This window comes from Solea solea, chromosome 14 (assembly GCF_958295425.1).
Source record: "Solea solea chromosome 14, fSolSol10.1, whole genome shotgun sequence".
NCBI classification, from domain to species: Eukaryota; Metazoa; Chordata; class Actinopteri; order Pleuronectiformes; family Soleidae; genus Solea; species Solea solea.
The window spans coordinates 280,942-292,689 of NC_081147.1; the positions used below are offsets into that span (position 1 = coordinate 280,942).

The 11,748-nt window shown below is 46.3% G+C and overlaps 1 protein-coding gene across 3 annotated transcripts in view; it reads left to right on the forward strand.

The window, feature by feature from the left end:
- Positions 1–11,748, forward strand: part of LOC131472576 (transcription factor COE3-like) — a 61,654-nt gene that overhangs the window by 11,787 nt on the left and 38,119 nt on the right. For all 3 annotated transcript variants that reach the window (XM_058649909.1, XM_058649908.1, XM_058649907.1), the window contains exons 5-6: positions 2,117–2,190; positions 8,220–8,288. In XM_058649909.1, the coding sequence (XP_058505892.1) occupies positions 2,117–2,190; positions 8,220–8,288 (143 nt within the window). The remainder of the gene's footprint in view (positions 1–2,116; positions 2,191–8,219; positions 8,289–11,748) is intronic.

Genomic DNA, 11,748 nt, shown 5'->3' on the forward strand with positions numbered 1-11,748 from the left:
TGTGTGTGCCCATGTATTACTAATGTTGTGGGGACCTAAACCTGTTCACACATTCACATTATGGGGACTTGTCTTCCTTGTGGGGACAAAAATCAAGTCTCCATAATGTAAATGACTAAACTTTAAGGTGGTCAATGCAATGTCCCCTCAAGTCATGAATGTTGTACGTGTGTGTGTGTGTGTGTGTGTGTGTGTGTGTGTGTGTGTGTGTCATGCAGTCCACATCCCTCCTGGTCCAACTTGGAGGATCAGGATCAATAATGCAGAAGTGGTCGTTATCCTAAAAGTATTGTCCCCCAGGGTGTGTGTGTGTGTGTGTGTGTGTGTGTGTGTGCAGGGCGGAGGTCTGTTTTGACTATAAAGGTGGATGAGGTATTGGTAGGTCATCGTAGGAAAAGATAGGGGAGGAAGGGGGGAGGACGCACACATGCTCTTACTGGAGTTCATTTACAACCACTGGTGTATCACACACACACACACACACACACACACACACACACACACACCTCCCTTCTCTCAGTGGTCATCCGTCATCCGGACGCTGACATGACAGCTCAGTGGGGGTGAGGAGGGGGAGACTCGGGGGGGAGAAGTGGGGGGGCTCATCCTGGGGTGCTGCCCGCCATCTGGCAGGGAATTCTGGGAAAGACAGAGGAGGCTGGGACCATCAAAAGAAGGGGGGGGTCAGAGAGAGCTGCCTTTTTTTACTGTAGATGTGTGAGAAACAGTGTGTGTGTGTGTGTGTGTGTGTGTGTGTAATATACTGTAAATGTGCCATAAACTGGTTTCAGTTTCCACTAAACTGGTTTAACAGTACATTAAATTGTACATGTTAAACATGCAGTCAACTAGTTTAAACTGGTATAAACATGCAGTCAACTGGTCTAAACTGGTATAAGCATGCAGTCAACTGGTCTAAACTGGTATAAGCATGCAGTCAACTAGTTTAAACTGGTATAAACATGCAGTCAACTGGTCTAAACTGGTATAAGCATGCAGTCAACTAGTATAAACTGGTATAAACATGCAGTCAACTGGTCTAAACTGGTATAAACATGCAGTCAACTAGTATAAACTGGTATAAACATGCAGTCAACTGGTCTAAACTGGTATAAGCATGCAGTCAACTGGTCTAAACTGGTATAAGCATGCAGTCAACTGGTCTAAACTGGTATAAGCATGCAGTCAACTGGTCTAAACTGGTATAAGCATGCAGTCAACTAGTTTAAACTGGTATAAACATGCAGTCAACTAGTTTAAACTGGTCTAAACATGCAGTCAACTAGTTTAAACTGGTATAAACATGCAGTTAACTAGTCTAAACTGGTATAAACATGCAGTCAACTAGTTTAAACTGGTATAAACATGCAGTCAACTGGTCTAAACTGGTCTAAACATGCAGTCAACTAGTTTAAACTGGTATAAACATGCAGTCAACTAGTTTAAACTGGTATAAACATGCAGTCAACTGGTTTAAACTGGTATAAGCATGCAGTCAACTGGTCTAAACTGGCATAAGCATGCAGTCAACTAGTTTAAACTGGTATAAACATGCAGTCAACTAGTTTAAACTGGTCTAAACATGCAGTCAACTAATTTAAACTGGTATAAACATGCAGTTAACTAGTCTAAACTGGTATAAACATGCAGTCAACTAGTTTAAACTGGTATAAACATGCAGTCAACTGGTCTAAACTAGTATAAACATGCAGTCAACTGGTCTAAACTGGTCTAAACATGCAGTCAACTAGTTTAAACTGGTCTAAACATGCAGTCAACTAGTTTAAACTGGTATAAACATGCAGTCAACTAGTTTAAACTGGTATAAACATGCAGTCAACTAGTATAAACTGGTATAAACATGCAGTCAACTAGTCTAAACTGTTATAAACATGCAGTCAACTAGTATAAACTAGTATAAACATGCAGTAAACTGATTCACGCTGGTTAACCTGTCCTGTTTGTCGAACTGGGGTCAGAGAAATGATTTATATGAAAACAAATAAATGAGTTCTCTGACTATTTGAAATGAAGCAAACATGATGTTGTTGTTGTTGTTGTTGTTGCTGTTGTTTACTCTCAGTGTGACGTGTGTCTGTCTGTCTCTGTCCCACAGCCCATCCTGTACGAAGGTCAGGACAAGAATCCAGAGATGTGCCGCGTCCTCCTCACCCACGAGATCATGTGCAGGTAACACACACACACACACACACACACTCCTGATTCACAACAACAAACACACAACACTCTGTGTGTGTGTGTGTGTGTGTGTGTGTGAAGCACAGCTGTTGGTTTGTCGTTCATCACACCAATCAACACGTTGTGTGTCCTGTGTCTGCTGTCGTCTGAGAGTTAATGGTTTTACTGGTTCAGACTCAGAAGTGATAAAAATAGACACGCACACACTCACACACACACACACACACACGCACACACGCACACACACGCACACACAGTAGCTCCAGTTGAAGCAGAGTAACCTGGGACTATTTTTAGTGCCTGGTCTGGCGAGGTTCAAGCATGCCGAGAAGGTTACTCTGTGATGATTGGTCAGAGCGTCGTCACAGGAAGTGACATCACACACACACACACAAACTAACCAACCTTAACTGTAGATCACTTAAATAATAATCCTCAATTAAACTGGTTTAAGTGCAGTGAACAGGTTAATCCTCAAATAAACAGTGAACAGGTTAATCCTCAATTAAACTGGTTTAAGTGCAGTGAACAGGTTAATCCTCAAATAAACAGTGAACAGGTTAATCCTTAGTTAAACTGCTTTAAGTGCAGTGAACAGGTTAATCCTCAGCTAAACAGTGAACAGGTTAATCCTCAGATAAACTGGTTTAACTGCAGTGAACAGGTAATCCTCAATTAAACTGGTTTAAGTGCAGTGAAAAGGTTAATCCTCAAATAAACAGTGAACAGGTTAATCCTCAATTAAACTGGTTTAAGTGCAGTGAACAGGTTAATCCACAGATAAACAGTGAACAGGTTAATCCTCAGTTAAACTGGTTTAAGTGCAGTGAACAGGTTAATCCTCAAATAAACAGTGAACAGGTTAATCCTCAATTAAACTGGTTTAAGTGCAGTGAACAGGTTAATCCTCAAATAAACAGTGAACAGGTTAATCCTCAGTTAAACTGGTTTAAGTGCAGTGAACAGGTTAATCCTCAAATAAACAGTGAACAGGTTAATCCTCAGGTGTAAAGTTGAGTCTAAACTTCGTCAGAATCGTTTCCCTCCACTGAGATTTTGTCGATAGCTTCATTTGCATAAATTGCATGGCAGTTAGTCATGTGACTGAGTGCGATCATTACCCAGCATCCCCGGGTGGACACTTTGTTCCCAGTCACTAATGAGTCGCACTCACTGCGTCTAGATCATCACAGTCCCAGGTGAGCTGGTCTCTGAGGACTGGTCTATACCTGGATTACATCGAGTACAGGTGAAGGGACACAGTGTCGCCCCCTGCTGGGATTAATGAACCTTCAACAAACATGTCACAATCACTGTTAGACTGAAGTCCCTTTATCTACGTCACATGATCACATGATCAAAGACGTGGTCATGTGACGTAGATAAAGACGCGATCATGTGACGTAGATAAAGACGCGGTCATGTGACGTAGATAAAGACGCGATCATGTGACGTAGATAAAGACGCGATCGTGTGACGTAGATAAAGACGCGGTCGTGTGACGTAGATAAAGACGCGACGCGGTCATGTGACGTAGATAAAGACGCGATCGTGTGACGTAGATAAAGACGCGGTCGTGTGACGTAGATAAAGACGCGGTCGTGTGACGTAGATAAAGACGCGGTCGTGTGACGTAGATAAAGACGCGTTCATGTGACGTAGATAAAGACGCGGTCGTGTGACGTAGATAAAGACGCGGTCGTGTGACGTAGATAAAGACGCGGTCGTGTGACGTAGATAAAGACGCGTTCGTGTGACGTAGATAAAGACGCGGTCATGTGACGTAGATAAAGACGCGATCATGTGACGTAGATAAAGACGCGGTCATGTGACGTAGATAAAGACGCGATCATGTGACGTAGATAAAGACGCGATCGTGTGACGTAGATAAAGACGCGGTCGTGTGACGTAGATAAAGACGCGACGCGGTCATGTGACGTAGATAAAGACGCGATCGTGTGACGTAGATAAAGACGCGGTCGTGTGACGTAGATAAAGACGCGATCGTGTGACGTAGATAAAGACGCGGTCGTGTGACGTAGATAAAGACGCGATCATGTGACGTAGATAAAGACGCGTTCATGTGACGTAGATAAAGACGCGGTCATGTGACGTAGATAAAGACGCGGTCGTGTGACGTAGATAAAGACGCGGTCGTGTGACGTAGATAAAGACGCGTTCGTGTGACGTAGATAAAGACGCGTTCGTGTGACGTGGATAAAGACGCGTTCGTGTGACGTAGATAAAGACGCGGTCGTGTGACGTAGATAAAGACGCGATCATGTGACGTAGATAAAGACGCGGTCGTGTGACGTAGATAAAGACGATCATGTGACGTAGATAAAGACGCGGTCATGTGACGTAGATAAAGACGCAATCATGTGACGTAGATAAAGACGCGATCATGTGACGTAGATAAAGACGCGGTCGTGTGACGTAGATAAAGACGCGATCATGTGACGTAGATAAAGACGCGGTCGTGTGACGTAGATAAAGACGCGGTCATGTGACGTAGATAAAGACGCAATCATGTGACGTAGATAAAGACGCGATCATGTGACGTAGATAAAGACGCGGTCGTGTGACGTAGATAAAGACGCGATCATGTGACGTAGATAAAGACGCGGTCGTGTGACGTAGATAAAGACGATCATGTGACGTAGATAAAGACGCGGTCATGTGACGTAGATAAAGACGCAATCATGTGACGTAGATAAAGACGCGGTCGTGTGACGTAGATAAAGACGATCATGTGACGTAGATAAAGACGCGGTCATGTGACGTAGATAAAGACGTGATCATGTGACGTAGATAAAGACGCGATCATGTGACGTAGATAAAGACGCGGTCGTGTGACGTAGATAAAGACGATCATGTGACGTAGATAAAGACGCGGTCATGTGACGTAGATAAAGACGCAATCATGTGACGTAGATAAAGACGCGGTCGTGTGACGTAGATAAAGACGATCATGTGACGTAGATAAAGACACGATCATGTGACGTAGATAAAGACGATCATGTGACGTAGATAAAGACGCGGTCATGTGACGTAGATAAAGACGCAATCATGTGACGTAGATAAAGACGCGGTCGTGTGACGTAGATAAAGACGATCATGTGACGTAGATAAAGACACGATCATGTGACGTAGATAAAGACGCGGTCATGTGACGTAGATAAAGACGCAATCATGTGACGTAGATAAAGACGCGGTCGTGTGACGTAGATAAAGACGATCATGTGACGTAGATAAAGACGCGGTCATGTGACGTAGATAAAGACGCGGTCATGTGACGTAGATAAAGACGCGATCATGTGACGTAGATAAAGACGCGGTCATGTGACGTAGATAATGTCTGTGTTTGTGCGTGCGTGTCTGTGTTTGTGTGTGTGTGTGCGTGTGTGTGTGTGTGCGTGTGTGTCTGTGTTTGTGCGTGTCTGTGTTTGTGCGTGTGTGTGTGTGCGTGTGCGTGTCTGTGTTTGTGCGTGCGTGTCTGTGTGTGTTTGTGTGTTTGTGTGTGTGTGTGTGTGTGTGTGTGTGTGTCTCATGGCAGCAGATTAACGTCCTTAAACGGAGATTCTGCTTCTTTCCAAAAACTACAATCACAAAGCAGAGATTAGACCTGGAGGCAGCGGCCATGTTGGCACGGCGTCACTGCCAGCGGGCTCCTGGAGGCGGAGCCAGCTCTGGGCTGCTCGCCTCACTGGCTGCCGAGCCTCCAGGAGACGCCGAGCGGAGCCGTCTGCCACGACGAGGCCTCGGCGAATCATCAGGCTGCTGCAGGCGACGCGTTCAAGGGCTGCTGGAAATTACAGCACTTGGCCTTTGAGAGTCAGCTGTGTGCTGCCAACCTTTCCCGAGTGCCTCTGATGCCGCGCTTCCACCGCGTCGGCCTCTGACGCTGACCTCTGACCCCGGCCTCTGACGCGGCATCACAACACGTTACAGCCCCCTCAGGGAGCGTTTGAAGGCCTCCTGCTTTTATATATATGTGTGTGTGTGTGTGTGTGTGTGTGTGTGTGTGTGTGTGTGTGTGAAGTAGATGAAGGTGATTGCACTTGTGGAGTCTGAAGTGGTGAGGAGGCGTGGCTTCATGAAGCTAGCATGGTCAAGTCGAGGCTCTGTGTCCAAACTGGCTCGTGTGTGTGTGAGAGAGAGAGAGTGTGTGTGCGTGTGTGTGTGTGTGTGCGTGTGTGTGTGTGTGTGAGTGAGACAGAGAGAGTTTGCCAAAGTGAGTGACATCAGCAACACACTGCTTGTTTAGCTTTTGCCAGTTTTGACACACACACTCACTCACTCACTCACTCACTCACTCACGCACGCACGCACACACACACTCACACAAACACACACACACACACACACACTCACTCACAGTCATTAGGCGGCGCGGTGGTGGCGGCGGCCCGTGTGTGACCCGGGGGGAACCGTCATTAAGGCGATATTGTGGACGCTCAGCCCGGGTTTGTTTTGGTGTTGGAAGGGCCTCCGGTCCCTGGAGGGCGCCGCCGCGCTCCTGGGGTCCGGTTTGTTTATGACAGTTTGGAGGAGGCTGTCAGCGCCGCCGCACCACTGGGTTCCAAAGCTAATTGGTCTCCTGGAACCTCGGCTAATGGTTCCGAGTAGCATGGGGAATAAATGATGGCGTGGCGTTCGGTGGCAACAGTCTCACACACACACAGACGCGCGGCGTCCCCACGCAGAGACACGCGGGGACGCCGGGGACGCGAGACCCCGCTCACTATGTGATTTCCTGCTGTCAGAGATCAAACGCTGTGATTAATGATTCATAAACGTCCTCCTGACGCCTGTTTGTCAAATGGCAATTTGATTCAGGGCAGCAGGGGGCGCCACTGCCTCACCGAGTCTACCATTAATTTTTAAGATATGATAATGATGCTGTGAAGGAGGAGAGTTTCTCCAGGTCAAAGGTCAAACTCATGTGATTTATTGATTCACTAACACAGCTGAATGTGTGAAGCTTCCATGTCTCACGTTCGTTTGCTCATGTGTTCATCACACGCGCCACCAAGGGGTTGTTTAGCTCCACCCACCCGGCCCTCATTGGCCCACAGAGCAGACGTGAAGCAGCCTCTGGTCACTTTGTCCTCTGTCAGGGGAGGGGGCGGAGTCTCTGGGTGTTGGCCAACTCTTAGTGACCTTGATTTGGACCAGAACTAGCTGGACTGTGTGTGTGTCTCTCTGTGTGTGTGTGTGTGTCTCTGTGTGTGTGTGTGTGTGTGTCTCTGTGTGTGTGTCTCTCTGTGTGTGTGTGTGTGTGTCTCTGTGTGTGTGTGTGTCTCTGTGTGTGTCTCTGTCTGTGTGTGTGTCTCTGTGTGTCTGTGTGTGTCTCTGTGTGTGTGTCTCTCTGTGTGTGTGTGTGTGTGTGTGTGTGTGTCTGTGTGTGTCTCTGTGTGTGTGTGTGTGTGTGTCTCTGTCTGTGTGTCTCTGTCTGTGTGTCTCTCTGTGTGTGTGTCTGTGTGTGTCTCTGTGTGTGTGTCTCTGTCTGTGTGTCTCTGTGTGTGTGTGTCTCTGTCTGTGTGTGTGTGTGTGTGTGTCTCTGTCTGTGTGTGTGTGTGTGTCTCTGTCTGTGTGTCTCTGTGTGTGTGTGTCTCTGTCTGTGTGTCTCTCTGTGTGTGTGTGTGTGTCTGTGTGTGTCTCTGTGTGTGTGTCTCTGTCTGTGTGTCTCTGTGTGTGTGTGTGTCTCTGTCTGTGTGTCTCTCTGTGTGTGTGTGTGTGTCTGTGTGTGTCTCTGTGTGTGTGTCTCTGTGTGTGTGTGTCTCTGTCTGTGCGTGTGTGTGTGTGTGTCTGTGTGTGTCTCTGTCTGTGTGTGTGTGTGTGTCTCTGTCTGTGTGTCTCTGTGTGTCTGTGTGTGTCTCTGTGTGTGTGTGTGTCTCTGTCTGTGTGTCTCTGTGTGTGTGTGTGTGTGTGTGTGTGTGTGTGATAAATACACGTTGAAATAAAAAACTAACACTTTCTTTTAAAGAACACCTCAGTAACTTGTGTTTTTTTTTCAGTCGATGTTGTGACAAGAAAAGCTGTGGAAATCGTAACGAGACGCCGTCTGACCCTGTCATCATCGACAGGTACGAACACACACACACACACACACACACACACACACACACACACTGCTGCTCTTTGTTTAAAATCAGCTGACGACGTCTGAATCTTTGTTTCCTGTTTTCTCACTCGACTGTGTGAAGTGTCATCAACACCGCACACACACACACACACACACACACACACACATATAAACATAAGAAGAGGAGGTAACATGTGTGAGTGGAAACACACACACACACACAGTGTTGGTTACTTTAAATAAATCCTGTTATCTCTGCTCTGAGTCAGGGTCAGAGGTCAGAGTCACTGTCAGGGTCAGAGGTCAGAGTCACTGTCAGGGTCAGAGGTCAGAGTCAGGGTCTTGAGCTTGAGCATGTGCAGTAGTGTTACTCCCATGATGCCTCTGGGCTCTGTGAACGAGAAAGGCATGATGGGAGCTTCAGTCTTTAAACCATGGATTTATGAATGAATGAATGAATGACGTCATTACAGTTGAAATCATTTCATTGAGGGTGAATATGAGTTTGTATGTGTTTTCTTCATTCACTGTTAAACTGGATGATAATCACTGTCACATTAGTTATTATTGTCCAAGAAAATAATGACAACATGAAAGTACTTTAATGATGATTAAAAAAAACTATTCCATTAAATATTCACCATGAATATGATGTTATGATGTTTTTGTTGGTGGTTTACAAATGAAGCTAATCAGCTGGTTAATATAGATCAATCAATCTGCAGACATGATCAAATTATTAGGAACGATTACACAGTTTTATCATCAACTCTAATTCATGTGTTCATCACATTTATCAGTAACTTCATCAACTGATCGTGACGATAAGACTCACTTCACGATAAGTGGTGAAGTGAGCGCAGGTCATCACGCGGTCATCTGAGCCGAGCTCGTACGCGGCTGTGACGTCACATGACGGCTGTGACGTCACATGACCGCGCTCTGCCGAGCTCGTACTCAGAACTGTTCTCAGTGGGAAAATTGCTTTTTGGGTCTTGTGAGCATTTGTTGTTGCAGTACCACGAGTGGCCACCATGACAAAACTGTCTTCAAGGCGGAGGGGGCGGAGCTACATCCAGTTCTTATAATACATCCATGCTACAACCAGAGTAGTTCTTCTTCTTCTACGGTTGAAAGTACATCACCGCGTGTGTGTGTGTGTGTGTGTGTGTGTGTGTGTGTGTGTGAGAGAGAGAGGGAGAGTGTGTGTGTGTGTGTGTATGTGTCTCTCTCCCTCTCTCCCCCCCTCACTTCCTGTTGTCAGTTAATTGGTCAGATGACTTGTTGTGATGACATCACCTCCTGCTGCTTCATTAACCACCACAGTGGTGACAGCCAGCAGCGCTCAGCTGGACTCCGCCCCCCTTCCCTGCCCCGCCCCACTACTCACCACACCAGCATCAGGGGATCATGGGAACTTTGGAGATTCCCCTTCACACACACACACACAATCACACAGACGCACACACACGCTCACACACACACACTGGCTCACCCTCTTCTACCTGTCAATCACTCAAGTGTTTAATCAGAATGGTTTGGCAGAGAAACACTGATCTTGTCAGGACTACTAGTCCTCATGGAGACCAAAACCTGGTCTGAATGAGAATAGCTGTACAAACCTGTCTGTGTGTGTGTGTGTGTGTGTGTGTGTGTGTGTGTGAGAGACAGAGCGAGAAAGTGTAAATTAGTGAAATGTGAGACGGGCGAGTCCAGGCAGGGAGAGTGAGATGGAGAGTGAGTGTGTGTGTGTGTGTGTGTGTGTGTGTGTGTGTGTGTGTGTGTGTGTTGGGGGTGAGAATGAGACAGTGGAAGGAGGTGAGGAGCACAGATAAAGAGAGAGTATTGATTTCTATATAAAGATGGAGGGATGTGATACTCACCGTGTGTGTGTGTGTGTGTGTGTGTAACAGCTTGTTTCTGTTTAAATCTATTCTGTAAAAGTTTAAATGTGTTTGTGTGTCTTTAGATCATCATTTAGGTCAGTGTGATGATGTCACAGGTCAGTGTGATGATGTCACAGGTCAGTGTGATGATGTCACAGGTCATCACAGGTCAGTGTGATGATGTCACAGGTCATCACAGGTCAGTGTGATGATGTCACAGGTCAGTGTGATGATGTCACAGGTCAGTGTGATGATGTCACAGGTCAGTGTGATGATGTCACAGGTCATCACAGGTCAGTGTGATGATGTCACAGGTCATCACAGGTCAGTGTGATGATGTCACAGGTCAGTGTGATGATGTCACAGGTCAGTGTGATGATGTCACAGGTCATCACAGGTCAGTGTGATGATGTCACAGGTCATCACAGGTCAGTGTGATGATGTCACAGGTCATCACAGGTCAGTGTGATGATGTCACAGGTCATCACAGGTCAGTGTGATGATGTCACAGGTCACAGGTCAGTGTGATGATGTCACAGGTCATCACACTGACCTGTGACATCATCACAGGTCAGTGTGATGATGTCACAGGTCAGTGTGATGATGTCACAGGTCAGTGTGATGATGTCACAGGTCATCACAGGTCAGTGTGATGATGTCACAGGTCATCACAGGTCAGTGTGATGATGTCACAGGTCAGTGTGATGATGTCACAGGTCACAGGTCAGTGTGATGATGTCACAGGTCAGTGTGATGATGTCACAGGTCACATGACTTTCTTTGCTCTACAAAATGCAGCTCCACGTTTTTTTGCTTTGAAAGTGTGAAAACAATTGAGCAGCTGAGCTGCAGCCTGCCACTCACACACACAGTGTGTGTGTCTCATACGCAGACACACACACACACAATCTCATACGCAGACACACACACACACACACACACACACACACAATCTCATACGCAGACACACACACACACAGATCAATAGCACTTTATAATTCAGGATTGCAGGAGTTTGGGTTTAGGGCGTCCTGGCTTCCAGCCTTCATAAATATTACAGTGTTATTGACTTGATCTCAATGAATTGGAGATTTTCTTCTGCTGCCCACCCCCCCCCCCCCCCCCACACACACACACACACACACAATCTCATACGCAGACACACACACACACACACACACACACACAACACCATCGTTTTGGATGTTTCTGAGGAATAAAGTCTATTTATTAATTCTCTTTGAGCTGGAGATGAGACGGCTAACAGGAGCTAACATGGTGGCTAATGACTCACACACACATTTAAACAGATGTTGTGTTGGACACTTAAATCTGTGTGTGTGTGTGTGTGTGTGTGTGTGTGTGTGTGTAGCTCAGGTCAGTTTCGTTCCCTTTGGTTGCTTTTAGGACACGATTTACCCAGAATCCTCTCTGCCCTCGTGTCTGCAGTTGGGATGGACGTATTGATTTTCCTCCTGACCACCAGCATCGTGTGTGTGTGTGTGTGTGTGTGTGTGTGTGTGTGTGTGTGTGAAGCATCTTAAGACATATTTCCTCTGACTTTATTATGGGATG